We start from the raw sequence: 16,362 nt of genomic DNA, 5'->3' as shown, positions 1-16,362 counted from the left end.
GCTTTTCAGAATGAAATTTCCTGATTCCAGCATAGGAAAAGCAAGGATTTAACCCACATGTTTCAGCTCCTCATCATTTTCAGTTTATTTCTGTGGAAAATAGCTTCAATGGCTATTTGACTTCATTTCTCAGTCACACAGTATTACTGAACCACTTGCAAACTAAAATGCCTGTGCAGTAGTTTTGTACCTCTGGAAGACATGACCTTGGTACTTCTCCCAGAATTGTCCTCCAACACCATTCTTTGAAAGTATTTACATAAGGACTTAAACTTTAAACTGCACTCTTTCACTCTGCAATCGTAATCAATTTGACTTCACTTCCCTCTGCCCTCCATGAGTAGATAAGTTACAAGATAAAAATACAAAGGCTAATTAAATGTGAAAGTTACAGACACCATCTTTAGACAAAAGAAATGTAAGGAACCTAAAGCTGGTTGTGGTTAGCTTTTAGGACTCTTGAAAGGAGCATGGCACTTCTACCTGTCTATGGTGAAGGTACAAAATAGATTACCTGAGCCAAGTGTTATATTTTGAGTAAATTAGGCACGTATGCTCCAAAGAATATAATATAGGGACAATCACTTGAAGAATTTATTTGAAGCATCAGTACTGGGTGTAGGTCTTCTTACCTGATTCAGAGATTTCCAACATACTTATGCTGTCATTGGAGCTAACTGCTGAAGTAGGACGGTATTTGGAAACTTCAATTTTGTTCACAATTTCTTCTTTGAGATCTGAAAACAGATTTTAAAAGATGCTAGACATTAACTATGTATTGATCTTTCCTGTCAAAACAATTTATAAAAATTTCCTTGCTAGATCTCCATAATTTATCATTATGAATAATTACTGTTATGCTTAGTAACACAAAGAGCCATAAATCAGACAGTGATTTATAGATTAGAACGGCGCCCAGCCTTCTCCCTTGAAGGTGCTGGAAAACAATTACTTACAATTATTACTACAGTGATGTGATTTTTGCAACGGGTAGGTAGCCAGATGTGGTTTACTAAGTGTTTGTGTATGCAGGTTCTCTTGCTACTGAAGCGGATTAAAATAAATATCAGTCTATTCCTTTTTATTTTATACACAAAATCCTCAAACATCTACAGCAGAGGCTGGGTCATTTAGCTTGTTACTGGAACGTGGCATTTATATTTTAATGTACTAAATGTATCAGACTAGTGAATATGAAACTGCCCTGTGCAAGTGTTATTTTAAAGTTTTGCTCCTACCTTCAATAAGTGACAGGTTTACTCTAAATTGCATCCCCAGTAAAGAAGCAGTTTTCCTCACTTGTTTGCCAAAACTAATGCAGGTTCATTTATTTATTTTTCAGCTCAAAATTTAAAGTTCCAGGCAGTGTCTTTTTCTCTTAGCTATATAAAATACTTCCACAGATACAAATCCAGTAGCCAGTAACTGTCATTAAGTCACAGTTATCTGTAGTGTAAAAGCCTTTAGTAACTTTCCTTAAACTGCTTCAAAGAACTTGCTGCTGTCATTTAGACAATTTCTGTTGTCCATGAGAATATTTAACCCCTTTTCCACTAGAAATGTGCTTTTGCATTTGCAATTACAATGTAATTCAAGAAATTTATATGGTGTGAATATATTACATACAATCTTTTTGAAGATGTCTCTAAAAGTAAACTTAATTACAGATAATATAAAATTACCATAATAACGGAAAAACAGATACCATGCCTCATGTTTATTTTCAAGTTTACAACATAACTGAGGACTGAACCAAATGGCAGACAGGCCATTTCCCCATGGCTATTTGATAAGACATTTCTAATACTTTGAAATTTGGGTATGCCATAGTTCACAGTTTCATGTACAGAAATTCTTATTTGATACACTGAAATAAATTCTAAGTAAATTGAATGTAAAAGAGCTAGATCATGTTAAGCCTGCGAAAACAATAAGGAAATTGGGTAAAGCATTTAAGAAAACCAACTCTCACCTTCTTTGATCAGCTCTTCACACATATTTTCATCAGCCATAGTTTCTGGAGTTAAATTTAATAACGCCTTCAATTTCAAATATGATGGATTCTTAATACAATCTGATTGACTACTGCTGCTTTTCCAGAATTCTAACTCAAAAGGCAACATGAAATACTGAAAAATATTAATCACCACAGAATGGTAAGTAAATTTTAAATTTCCTTTGACGTTAATGTACAGTAACTTGGAAAAAATCTTGAAGTAATTAATTAAATTAAATTAATTCTACCTTATCTCAGAGCTTTTAGGAAAGAAGACATACGAAATATACATGGCAGACACAAAGCTTTGTTCAATACACAGAAAAATGACAGTGCACAGTATTTCAAAATGACCCAGTGCAGTAAAAAGAGTGGATCTAAACAGATATTTCTGAATCAAGTAAAATCCTCGTTTGTTTAACTGAAAGTTTGTTTTTTGTAGAATATTAAAAAATGGAGAAAGAGATAAATTTGATTTTCATTTACTTTCCTCAGAAAAGAAGCTTGGTTCCAGAGCATGCATTAGAACTTTCCCTTTCCTATAGACATACCATGGCTTTCTACTCCAGTTCATTTTTACTTGTAGTGCAACATCACCTACATATATCTGCCTACATGTCAGGTTCCAGTAGGAACAATTTAACAGAGTGGTGATTCCTAACAACTGTATCGAAAAATAAAAAATATGCAAATCATACCTGATAATATACCTCATACCTCAATAAAATGACCTGTAGATGAACAGGCATTAATGCACATAGAGCAATCACTAACAAAACAATTGGGCAGAAACAACATCATGATACCTCTTTATCTTTTAATGTTGTTGTACAGAAGTCCTCCTTAATGCCTTGCAATTCTTTCTTACTCTCCAGCATTTCTATTTCATTTTGGAAACTCAAACAAACCCTTTAAAAGATCAGAAAATAAAGCAAGAGATTGCTTCATATCTAAGACTGAAAATCTTAGCAGTAGCTTTGACAACTATATACGTGGCAAAAGTTATTTTTTTCTAAATCTGTGCTTGGCACGTCCAAGGGATGGTTTAACAAAATGTATAATTTTATGCAACTGTTTTTCAAGAAACAGTACATTAGATGCAGAGTAGTACCAATTATTTGGACCTGTCTTAAAATACTACAGCAAAAAAATCCGCTTTTTAAAAATTGTCTCAATATATAACTGCCTTGTCTTGTGAAACTGCTTGCTTTCTGGAAACTCTGCAGATCTGCTTTTCTTCTAAGACTTCATGCTTAGCACAAAATTTTTCTAATCTATAATGATATTATCTGATTTCTGTCACTTTTCTGTCCTATTTTCAGGAATCTTTTGTGCACTGAAAAAGTAGAATGTGCTGACTTTTGAAAAAAAGTATTTTCCTTGATTTAAGTGACAGTAATCTAAAACATCAAGAAATTAAACTTAAGAGTCAGACTATTACTTGCCTTTTAAAGCAGCAATACAAGGACAGTGCTAAAGATTTTTCAAGCAGAAAGAAACCTGTTCACTGGACCTGCCCCTTGTGGCCTTTGTAGGGTGGTGAAACTATGAAAAGAATCACTCTTTTAGGGGGACAGCTTTTTCATCCACCCCTGGCACCACTATCTTCCTGGAGGAATACTGAAGATTGAAGAGTAAAAATATGTCCATGTCTAGCTTTGAGATACTCACCCAACTTTACATTAATTTGAAATTGGTCTAAATGTATCTTTGTCTATATGAGAGTCTCCCTGGGCGCTCTACTAGGTGATTTGGACTCCCACCATTACATATTTGGTGGCTTGCTGGCTGTGCATCAGCAGGTCAGAGCTAGTTCTCTAAAGGTTCTCACTGGCATTTTTTCCCACATGACTGTTACTTCTGAAAGCTATAGGGGAATTTGGATTACATTCTCTTTGGAGGAAATTTACTAAACTCTACATATGCTCAATGCCTTATGTCTAGGACTCACTGGAATACTAGAACGCATGTTCCAAAAAAACAGGAAAATAACTGATCCTTGTTCTATCATTACGTAGGTACAATTAAATTAGCTAAATTCTACTTTGCCTTGCTTGTGAATCAGGCGGCCCTGTCAAGTGCAAAGTTACACAAGTCATCCAGACATGGAGTAAATCAGCAGAAAATTTAGCCATATTTCATGAATATATATACATAGATTAATATATTAACAAAATACTGAACACATTCTGAATATACCTTATATGTTTTCATGATCCAGTTTGCTCAAATCCCTGATACTAAGACATCATCAAATTACATTCAACCAACCTAACAACGTGAAAGCAAGCAAAACCAGAACAATAATATTCAAAGCTGAAGAACTACAACTCAGTGAGGTAAAAGCGTGGTTTTACAGACAGCATGACTGAGAGGAGGGAAAGAAGGAACATGGAAGCATGAGTAAAATCCTAACTCAACTAAATTTAATGGCATTTTACTGAGAGGAAATCAGTCAGTCAAGGGGAGCATGAGATCCCTTGAAAATGGACATTCTCCCAGCATTCCAAGACTAAAATCCTGAACACAATTAATACTTACAAAAACTAATAATGACATGACTTCATTTATTCATTTTGTTTTAAATAGTATATATAAATTTTATCCTATTAATTTTTTCTATGGGAGATGAAAAGCTGAAATCTTTACTTGTTGAATTAGTTAAAAAGTTAATATATGAAATCTTTTAAACTGTTAATGGCTTTACTCATAAGTTATTATTTATGTTTAATATTATTCAATTTGCAGATACCTAAAAATCTTCTCTTCTGTTATATTCTGTCCTTCAGAATCTAAAAAAGGATCTCTCACACAAAAAAATTTTAGTCTGCCCAAAAGTGTAGATAAATCAGGAAGTTTTTTATGATAGTTTTCCAGATGATCAACAAAAACAAATTCATCTCCAACATGCAGATCTGAAGAAAATAAGAAAAAATAACAAATAATAATATACACATAAAATACAAATAAAAATAAGAAAATAAGAAAAAGTAACAATGATTAGAAGAATTGTTGAGTGACAGTCCAAATACTATAAATATAAGCAAAGCAATAATTATTTCTTAGTTTAAATATTTTAGGGTTTTAAAGTTTTAAATGTAACTTAGTCTAGATTTCCAATGGTCTAACCCATAGGTTTTTTTTTTCTTTAGCTTTTTTTTCTTTCATGTAACACTGGTTAGAAAGACAAGCTACGTTATTTCCATTCCCTTGTTTGCATTATCAAGTATCATAAGGATATTTTGAGGTACGTTTTGGCAGAGTAACTTAGTCCAATGTAATTTGTAACAGGCTCATACATTCCAACAGGCATTAATGAGGCAAAGTGCCCATTATATCTAAAAGTAAATGTGGATTTGCTAGTTCCACAATGATAAACTAACTGAAAAAAAATGGACAAAAATACAGGAGTTGACATATGATGATGATTTCAAGAAAGAAGAAATTACTGACTTTAATTTATTTTGAATTTAACATTAGCAGGAATAACCATGAAATACTTCGATACACACAGGCTGGTAGAAAAAAAACCCACAATACATAGCAATATATTTAGAATTAAATTTTGATCTTCAATTTGAAATACAGTTATAAATTATAATTTCAAATTATCATATCTTTCTTAGTTTGACATTATTCACTTTTTCCAATCAAGTCACATCGTATCACTCACAATATTCCACTTCTAATAACATTTATCAATCAGTAAATTTCTATGTTTTGGCATTCACTGTATACATACATCTTCATGCTTTTTCTGAAACTTAGTTGGTTTTATGCTGCCAACAGACTAGTCAGTATCAACTAGCAGGTCTTCAGAGACACTAAATAGCTTTAGAATTTTTCAAAATGAGAGATATAAAAAATGTTAGAATAAACACTTCCCTCAAAGTTCAGCCTTTTGCTAAGATTTCCTGCTTTAATACAATAATAGTTAAGAAACATGGCTTGAAGTAAGGCATTTTTTATGCTAATAGTTAACTACTGATCTGCCAATTCAATAAGGCTGTCAAAAGACTAGTGAATAGCTTGATGTCCTCCCATAAGAAGAAAATCCAGTATTTTCAGCTTGCCTACTTACTTTTGTTTAAGAACAATAATTATCTGTAACTTCTCAAAAAAAAAAAAAAAATCTTTTTTTCCTTAGAGACTCTTCCTGCCCATGGAAATTTATCTCTATTGTTTCTAAAAAGGTATGAGCTAAGACAAGGGAAAGGACACAAATTCTTTTTACTGTCGTTGTAGACAAATATGAGGGCTGCTCTGAAAGTAATGCCTCCTATTTTACTTCATTGGTCCATGATGTCAGAGGTGGATGATAGTGATTTGGCAGTACATACAGGCTGAACCTTCCCACCAATATTCCATTACATTTTGTCGTCATGCAACAGATAGCAGCAGAGGGGCAGGCTGACAAAACAGTGTTTTGTAGCTCAGAGTTTGCTCTGTTAAATAGTGCTATTGTGCTCTTTGTAGCTGTTGTAATTTCCATGGAAATAAATAGGAGGCATTACTTTCGGAGCAGCCTACATGGTATAGAGACCTTTATCAATGATTAAACCACTCTGTTACATACTACATATCTGGATAAGAATCGGGCAAGTGCTTAAGGAAATGAACTAAAACTACTTTCAATTACTAACTGTACAACAGTTGTGTTGATAATAGTACACTCCTAGTACATGTTACCTTGTACAACGTTGCAACAAGAACCACTCGTGCCTCCTACTTGGCTGTGGAGCAGTCTAAGTAAACGATTAAGTTACTTTGCTTTATAATCTAATTTACTGATAGACAAATAAACAACAACAAAAATCTGATAGTTCAGAACAATACGTTGTAATACAGTCAAACAAAAAATTTCTCAACATTTTTTTTTTTGTGATCAGAATGAATTACACCCTTTAGGGCTTTACTAACATGAACATTTTTGAAAACACAAAGGAACAATACCAAACCTGAAATACCTTAATCCCAGGAACAAAGTAGAAACTGCTTACTTCTTTCCCACCTTGATATGTTAAAAGAATATGCCTCAGGGATCTAACTTTACTGAAGTACAAAGGGTCATTAGCATTTTGACCAATGCCTAACAAAATCTATTTATTGTGATACTTTGGCTTCACTTTCTGCCATATGCTATTATGATCTTTTAAGCCCTACATCTCCATGGTAAAAAAAAAAACAACTCTCTTAAATGGTTATAACTTCTGCAATTGCAAGTAATGTGATCACCCAAATGATCTCTTCAAAGATCTACCAGAAATAAACAAAAAATTAGGGAAGTTTACAAGCTAAATTTTGTAAGAAGTTAGAAAACAGTAAATTAAACACATTACCTTGCCACTGTTCCTTAAGTTCAGTGGCACAGTCGGTCTTCAAAAATTTCTCTTGAGTTGATATTTCCTTACAAACAACCTTCTCGAGTAAATAATGTGTTTCTGTGTCAGTCTGAGAGTTGGGATTTGAACTTGGAATAACTTCCATTAATTTATTATTGATATGGAACCCTACAGAACTGATAGGTTTCCTAAAAAGCAGAAAAAACATTCCAATACTTGAGCAGCTGTAAGAAATTTTCCTAACTTCCTTGATCCTGAGTATATCAATGGCACTCAAAGATACTCTAAGAACTTTCATAGTCACTGTATTTGGTCAGAACGATTTGAAATTATAGAGTCGTTATCATTATTCAAATATAAATCCAAAGTTCAACGTCTTTACTGGCAATTTACATACTTAGTTCTTTCTAAAGAGAAAACTCTTTAAATTTAATCTCAGCATTAAATTTAACAAAGGGCGATGGTTGGAAAAAAGCATCAAAATTATTGGTGTCATAACACTTATGACAGAAATAGCTGTTGGGTTAAATGTATACATATCTTTCACATATCATATAGAAATTACAAGCACAACAGAAACTGTGAAAGGTGAAATACAGTATAAATGACGAAGTAAACCATTTCATTTTCTTGTCACTTTTTGTACTAATGTCAGTAATAGTACTATTTGTCAGGGAGAAAAGCTGGTTAACAAATAAATAGCAAAGCCATTTGACAACAGATTTTTTTTAATCATAGTTCTGGGTTAACTATACATTTGGGTAAAATATTTGTAATTTCTAATTAAAATGCGTCCATTTTAATGCTACATTATCTGTATAAATTGAATGAACAATAAACCGACAGATGGTGCTGAAATTTCTGAAGAACCTGAGTTTTTTGCTTATATATAATAACTGTTCCTAATATTCTAATTTCAGACAGCAGATTTCTCAACTGTTCATCCTATTGATTTATTCAGTACTCTACTAATCTGTTGCACTACACAGTCTTGCTATTTGCCAGCCATGTGGAGGTCAATAAATGGCATCAGTATAGAGAACAGAGTGCTTCTCTTAACTTCAGCATAAACCTTCATGTTTAGCCAGTGAATGAGGAATATCCGCTACAATTTTTTTAATCAAATATTTTACAACGCAGCATAGCTCTGAAGTTATTTTGCAACTACAGGTATCATAGCTCATGAGCGATAACGGTGTGGTATTGATAACAATAAATGCCCAAACTTCAACAAGGTATACACCTTTGAAAATCCATAAAACTTTGAACACTGTGCCAAATGAGAGCTGCATTTCATTAAATCACAACTAAGTGAGCTGTTGAGATGTGGTCAGTGGCTCTATGTCCAGGTACAGGCCTGCCTCCTAAAACAGCTCCACTTCACTGTCTACTTGGTAGCATCAGAACACATTTCCAAATTCTATTATCACTTACTTACCACTCACAAAGTAGCTGAATGATATTAAAAGAATCATATACGCTTTAAAGATAAGGTTACTGACCTTTCCAGGAAATCTTCCACAGATAAACTTTTCTTCCATTCATCCAATACTGAAACAGCAATTACGTTCTGTGTTGAAGTAACTGAGATGGAAATAGATGAAAAAGAATCACATAAAAAATATATATGTGTTTTATAAGATTGCAGAGGTTAAACTGCAGCTAACAGGTATAGAAGATGCAAAGATTGTTGCTTCTACAGTTTTCAAGTGAATGAAAATAAACCAGAAATATGCAAATATTTTTATCTATATTCACATATATTTACCCCTGTGCCAGGAGATACTCATTTTTTCAAAATTTCAGCATAATCTTTCAAAACTCTCCCAACTAAGCAGATTTATTTTAATTACTTATCTAGACCACTAATTTTCTTGCACAACAGCATGTCTCCTGATATATTATACTGTATTTGATTAATTCAGCAGGAAGTTTTACAGAGATTTCAACAATCTAATCAAATACTGCCCTCATTCGTGGTGCCATACACAAATAAATATCCATTACTCATCTGTTTCTGCTTAGGCAATGAACAAATCCTACCTTCAAATGCTATATGACTGCTATTTCTGGAAATACATTTTTTCCTATTAGACTACATCATATAATGCTCAAACAGAAACTTTTCTGTCAATCCACAGTGAATTTAAACTAAACCTTAGGGAACAGATAACTTACCTCTTGTCCAGGGCCTCCTATACTTATCATGAGCAAAAAGTCCAGTCAGATGATACTTTTTATGTTGTCGTAAATTGGGAGGAAAGCAAAGTGATAATCTACAGATGGAATACTTTTGCCTTGCCACGCTCTGCACAAAAAAAAAAAAAAAAAAAAGGCACATGATAAGATTATGAGACACATTTGTATTTGTCTTCTTTTTGTGCGCTTTATCTTTGTTCCCACTGTTTTCAAGTGTTAACTACTAAAACGTATTTTATATTTAAGTTTTATGTTTCCGTGAAACTGACACACAGTCCAAACTAAGATATTAGTATTTGCCAGATCTGGTATTTAACTTTTAATCTGCAGTTCTGCATATGCAAAACTTGGCATATGCATAGCTATATCTACATAAACCTAGCTTGTGCAGTTAGGGGTTCTTATCGTCATAGTTGCACTGGCCTCCAGAGCAGGCAAATGTGTGCATAAGCTAACTAGAAACCATTTAACATGACTCCAACTATGGCTGCTGTAATTGCTCAAATATTTGAAAGCCTCTCAGTTTTCATGAGCCATTATGAAATAACAGAAGGCTAGTATGAATCATTTTATCTTCATTAAATATAGCTAGGGAACATGGTTGTGATAAACTAAATCCTAGAATTTAACAGTTACATGGCAACTCTACTGACTTTTCATTCAAGACCACATTCAATAAAATGTCCAACAGTTATTTTGTCACAAATTTCCAATGCATTACTGTATAAATAGCACAGAACTCCAGAATAATCAGTGATCTTAGGAAGCTGAGAAAAATAATACTTAGGTAGCAGGTTTGGATTTGACAAGTTTATAGTCTAGAAAGAAGTTGCAATCCAAAATTCTGTGCTATAAAAGGAATATTGGAAAAGACATCTGACAAATGGAATGTGGGAAAGCATTATGTGGGAGACCAGAAACCTCCCTCTAGCTCGTAGTCATGGCCTGACTTCAGTTCTGTTGCTCCAGGTCCAAGAGATGTCCACCTGTTTCTGCACATGCTGTCAAGCCAGTTACAGTTTGTACAGTTAGACATCTCAGATGATAAACTAAAGACTGGTGACTGACTTGGATTACTATCGGAACTGTGCTGTTAGCCACACGTTTGGAAACCTTCCTGGACTGGCTAAGTTAGAATTGAAAAAAAAGAAAGTGGGAGGGAAAGAAAGGGAAAAGACCTGGAATGCAACATGAACACTCAGTTACCGAGAGAACATAAAACTCAGTTCTGTCATAGGTCATCATTATTCATTATTTTTCCTTTTCAGCTTAATCCTCTGTCAGATATTTAAAATTGTCAGAATTGTTAGTGATAGTTAATTTTAAGAAAAAGGCAACAAAAAAATTGCCATTATGCCATCTTTTCTTTAGAAGACCCTTGTAAAAATTGATAAGCACCATGTTGATGTAATAACTCCTTTTTTGTCTAAGGCAAAACACTATGTTTATGCAGGGATCTTATCTACTAATTCTGAATGAAGATTGCAGAAACAACCAACTAGACCTCAGTCTGCCATCTGTTGCTGGCCATGCACAAGCTTAAGTAATCTCTATTGAAGTTATTATTAATACAGACACATTTGCCATAAAATAAAGTACAGCTAGAGAACTTCCAGGCACAGATCACAGAACAGAACTGATAATAACCTTTCTTGTCATTAAAGCAGGCTATAACAACTGTGACATAACAACTCTTGCAGTACTCTGAGGTTAAAGATAAACAGACTGCTGGAGTTTAAGTAGAAAGTACTGAACAAGTAAATGCAAGCAATAAAATGTCAGGGATCCAAAAGAAATTGTTAAGTTTTGCTGAGGGTACCTTTAGCTTAACAGCCTAGAATTAAATTTATTTTCAATCACTGATGATTGCAAAGTGGAGCACATGCGTCCTAGGGCTGTCTGCACAGATGGCAGCCTTATAACAGGCAAGCTGTGCATTTTACAGAACATTTTAAATTGATTTGTTCAGAATATAAAGGTTAAGGTGAATTAGATGAATTTATGAAGTCTGCTACAGCATAACCTTTCCTGTCTTTCTCAAATATATAAATGTTTTTTAAAAAGAGTATTAATGGATAAATCATTTAGTCAATGAATATTTACTACTATTTCTCAAGGAAATGCAAAAGTCGCTATAAATTTCTCTTTTAAACAAAAGATATTATGGTTTTTTTTTACAGTCCTATACAGCTTGCCTGTATCATCAGTTTATGTAAGAGAATACCAGACTTCTAAGACGACTTTGTAATCACACCTACAATGCTCAGTAGCTTGAGGAATCTAGCTGAAAGGCATCTCTCTTGAAGTATTTATTTAAACTGGGCAGATGGAAAAGCTATACCTGGGCTTTGTAAAAATTTGTGACAAAAACATCAAGAGAAGGATTCCAAATTGAGCTCAGCTAAGCATTTGCAGGAATCAGAGTTTGAATCTCCCACCAAATTCCAGCATTTCCTAAAACTGGAATCATTAAGCACATGCACTTCATAAAACAAATCCCTGAAAAGTTCACTTAACTATTACATACTCTCTAGCAGGATGGTAGAAACTAAGCGTAAGTGTGGAACAAGAAACTGCAGTTTTAACACAGCATAGGCTTTGTACAGTCAGATCCAGAATACCTTCACTTTTGTGACCACATCCATTAACTACTTCTGCTGGTATTACAGAGCTAGCAGCCAGTCAGCAAGTTACCAAACACTGACTTCTGTCTCTTTTCATTTATCCCACTATCAGCACTGCCTGACTCCTCAAAATTCAGGCAAGAAAAAGCATGAATCTAGTTATTTTTCTTTTCATAATGGCCCTTTACATGTTTTGCCAACATATCTTATTTTTTATTGGCAGATGCTACAGATTCATCTGAAGATCAAACTGATTGGAATTGCTGCTGGAAGGTTTTCACACAAATACTGAAATACACTTTGCATGCTGTTGGAGTTACAACAGAAAAAGGTTTTGATGCTACATTCTAAGAAAGCAGTAGGCACAAACAGAGATACTATGGAGAACACCTTCTGCACTCTGAGGAAAGGGATGTGGACAAGGTACTTCATAGTGTGGATCTCAGTTTACTTCCAAATATTTGTACTATCCTAGCCCAATTCAGAGTTACATTTCTCCAGCTATGTGCCAGGACTACGTGCGAGTGTACCTGCACTCTTCTGAATTCATGAAGGCATCATGTCTCACCTCATTCTTCTACTTGAAGTATTCCCTCTAGGAAAAGCACCACCCAACGAGAGAATTTTTTTTATATGGCTCATATCTTTTCTTTGAAAATGTAAACAAGTAAATCCTCAATTAGAAAAGTCATTGCACCAAACGATAAGCAACTGGTAACATCACACAGATGTAGACAGGAAGGAAAGCAGAACTTCGTAAGTTTTCTATGTTGGAACAGATCAACATGAATAAAGCCATGAGATTCATTTTAGATGTCAAAAACATCTGCTTTGCACAAAATTTAAATTTCATCCATAACATACAAAGAAATAACTCTTCCCCATTTTTAGTAGGAATACAATGACTTGTAGTATTATCCTAATGCATATTAAAGTAAGTAGAAAATTGAATTAGTTCTCCAAAAAGGTATTAATTGAATTGTATGCATTAGAAGGCATAGCGCACACTCCAAAGGAAGCTCTGAGCAACAGGCTATGAAACACAATCCTAAATGCAACAGACAATCAAAAAATTAATGCTCTCTTGTTAGGCAAAATTGCACTTTAATTTTGTAATAAAAAAAGGTAATCATCTTACTGTTATACCAGCAACAGTGCAGTACAACAACCTCACTCAAATACAATTTCTAAGAAAATAGTTCTCTGCTTCTTAATGTATATTGAATCTTTTAAATTGCTAACATAGTTCTTTCAGAACAATAAGAGAAATAATAAAACTATACCTCATATAAATAGTCTGTTGAGTGATATTTTAAAGCTGCAAACATCTTTCTTGTTTTGTGATGTTTCCAACACTTGTCTGAAAGAAATTCAAAGAAAGGATTAGTTAAAAAGTTCTTACACAAAAGAGTTGAAAGAGAAGACTGAATTAAAGGTTCAACGAGACTAATTTCTGAACTGCTTCTTATATATGTACTTTGAACTGAGCTTCCTTTAGAAGAGAGTTTAGTGTTCCTCCTTCGGAAGGATGTAACAGATGATCTAGAGAATACAGACATCCAATTTTAGCACAAAAGTGCCCTTTTCTCTCCTCTCCCTTCATTCTCCTCCTCTTCCCTCTTCCCCTCCCCTCCTCCTCCCTTCCTGCTATGCCTCTTGCAGTTCACAGAAAAGCTTTCAATCCTTTAACTGAATGTAAGCAATCAAAGATACCCCCCCATGCAATAATTCTGAGGATTTAACTCATTTAATTGTTGAACTGATTGAACCAATTTGATAATTTCTTATGGATTCCAATTCAAAAATTGTAGTTCAGCTACCTAAACCTAATTTTTCACCGATCAATGCATATATTAGGGGATATTTTTTTCACTCCTTCAGTTTTACAAGCAGAAAGGAATCATATGAGCTAGTTATAAGCAAGAGCTCCTGTTAGAACACCAAGTCTCTAAATTAATTAGGGACTTTGACGATAACTAGGAGTCTGATGAGAAATGTACAAGGAGTACAAGGACAGATATATGGTGTGATTGCTCATGTATGTACAAGGTAAGATTATCGGTTCTTAAATAAATCAGGTAGAGTGTTAAGGCTAAATTAAAATAATCCTATCCAGTGTCTGATGTAAAATAAACATAACAAACTCGAATTGTAGGGCCATAAGGGAAGGCTGGGACTCAAAGCTCACAGATGTATGCACTGTAGACAGTACTAAGGCATTATTCTAAAACTGCCTAGGTAAAGGGTCAGAAATAACAAATCTAGATATGAAAGTAACAGAAAGAGACTAATAAGGAAAAGATAATTAGGAACTGCTTGCTTGCTTGCAAGTAGTATGGACAGAGAAAGGAAGTGCAAGGAATGCGAACGGCTGGGTTCAGGAAAGGAAAAAGAAACACACACAAAAAAAAACATAAAACCACCCCAAATAAACAAACAAACATGGAATCAAGTGTAAAATCAAATGGAGAAGGAACAGAGGGAAAATTTCTGTCAGAAGGCGCGCGGAGGCCTGCAACTAATGGGAAAGCTGACCAGCGGGCCAACACTGAGCTGTGCTGAGGACACTCGCTGTGGGAGGGTGGAGCAGCGGCTGAACTTTTTTATTGCTAGCTTATTAAAAGCGTCTCACTTAAACCCACCGACACTGCTCTGTAAACGAGGGACGACCACAGAGGCGGGCCGCAAAGCGTACCTCAGCAGGCACCTCAGGGCGGGAAGCGCGCCTGGCGCCTCTGATTGGCTGTCGCCCTCCCGACGGCCGAGAGGCCCCGCCCCTCCACCCGTCAGCCTTCTCCCCGCCGCGGCGCTGCCCCCCAACGGAGAGTTCTGGTCCCACCCTGAGGGGCCGCTTGGGTGTATCTTGCTGAATCAAGGTCCGCAGCAGTCGCTGCTCTCCCCCCACCTACCCAGCCACAGAAGACATGGTAGAAGGCTACCAGATTGGTCGAGCATGATTTCTTTCCCCTTGGCATGTTGATTTCTGCTAGTCAGACCTTCTTATCTTCCACTTGCTTGGAGATGGCATCCAGAACAAGTTGCACCATCACCTTTCCAGGGATGGAGGTGAGGCTGACTGCCCTGTAGTTCCCTGGATCCTCCTTCTTTCCCTTTTTGAGGACTGGAGTGGCACTGGCTATCCTCCAGTCTTCAGGCATCTCTCCTGTTTGCCAAGACCTTTCAAAGATGACAGCTGATCAGCAGTCACCTCTGCCAGTTCTCTCAGCACTTGTGGGTGCATCCCATTGGGACCCTTGGATTTGTGTTCGTTGATTTTGGCTGGATGCTTTCTGACCAGATCCACTTCGACCAATGGGAATCCTTCCTTTTCCCAGACTCTCTCTCTTACCTCCAGGTTTCCCAAGGGGCAGACTCTGTAGTAAAGACTGAAGCAAAGAAGGCATTCAGTATCTCTGCTTTCTCAGTGTTCCTTGTTACCTGGGCAGTAATAAATAATAAAGCTGACCTCTCTCATGTTTCAGTGAATTCTTTTTGCAATACTGAGCTTTTAACATGTGAGTCACAGTGGCTCTGGTGTTTAAATCACAGGTTGAGGGTGCTTCATGGTTAATATATCTTCCAACTGAAAGAAAAAAATACAGTAAAAAAGGTTTATGCATGATGCTTATTATGAATGCATAAGAAGATTGAAATACAACTAAAAGTACAGGGGGGTGAATGCATCTAGGTTTTATCCATACAGCTTCCATTGAAAATTATAGGATTTGACTTAAATCGACCGAGGAAGACATTGCAGCACAAAAATAATACAATCTCTGGAGTCCTGCACCTTCTGTAGGTCACTCAGAAATGGTTTCTTGTGTGCCTTCAGCACATCTGAAGACAGACTACTGCATTTCCTGAACTTGTTATTTTGCAGGCATGCTGTATTTCAGCAACTGGTTATTCAGCTGTCAGACCTTTTCTCCTGATTTTACACTGAACATACTTAATGCTTTTCCATAGTTTCCTGATTTACAGATATGCAAACATCCATATGACGGTAACAGAGATCATGACGTGGTAGCTACGTTTCCACATGCATGTTTTACTTTTCTTTTTAGTGGCGATTTATTTGCAGCTAGGTTAAAAGATGACAATTAAACGAGGAATGACATGTCCTTCTTCCTGAATGTGTACTGCACAATCCATCTACATACAAAACCAAACCAGTTTATCCTCTTCTAAGTTATATTATTGT

At 35.4% G+C, this 16,362-nt stretch overlaps 1 protein-coding gene across 1 annotated transcript in view; it reads right to left on the bottom strand.

Moving 5' to 3' along the window:
- CZH9orf84 (chromosome Z C9orf84 homolog) overlaps positions 1–14,875 on the bottom strand; it is a 50,949-nt gene extending 36,074 nt beyond the window's left edge. The window contains exons 1-9 of the mRNA XM_021381422.1: positions 14,804–14,875; positions 13,445–13,521; positions 9,517–9,646; positions 8,841–8,922; positions 7,336–7,526; positions 4,749–4,911; positions 2,803–2,905; positions 1,973–2,129; positions 633–737 (exon numbers count right to left, since the gene is read on the bottom strand). Coding sequence (XP_021237097.1) covers positions 633–737; positions 1,973–2,129; positions 2,803–2,905; positions 4,749–4,911; positions 7,336–7,526; positions 8,841–8,922; positions 9,517–9,646; positions 13,445–13,489 — 976 coding nt within the window. The 5' untranslated portion in view covers positions 13,490–13,521; positions 14,804–14,875. The remainder of the gene's footprint in view (positions 1–632; positions 738–1,972; positions 2,130–2,802; positions 2,906–4,748; positions 4,912–7,335; positions 7,527–8,840; positions 8,923–9,516; positions 9,647–13,444; positions 13,522–14,803) is intronic.

This window comes from Numida meleagris, chromosome Z, assembly GCF_002078875.1.
Source record: "Numida meleagris isolate 19003 breed g44 Domestic line chromosome Z, NumMel1.0, whole genome shotgun sequence".
Lineage (NCBI taxonomy): Eukaryota > Metazoa > Chordata > Aves > Galliformes > Numididae > Numida > Numida meleagris.
This window is presented reverse-complemented; position numbering and strand designations above follow the sequence as displayed.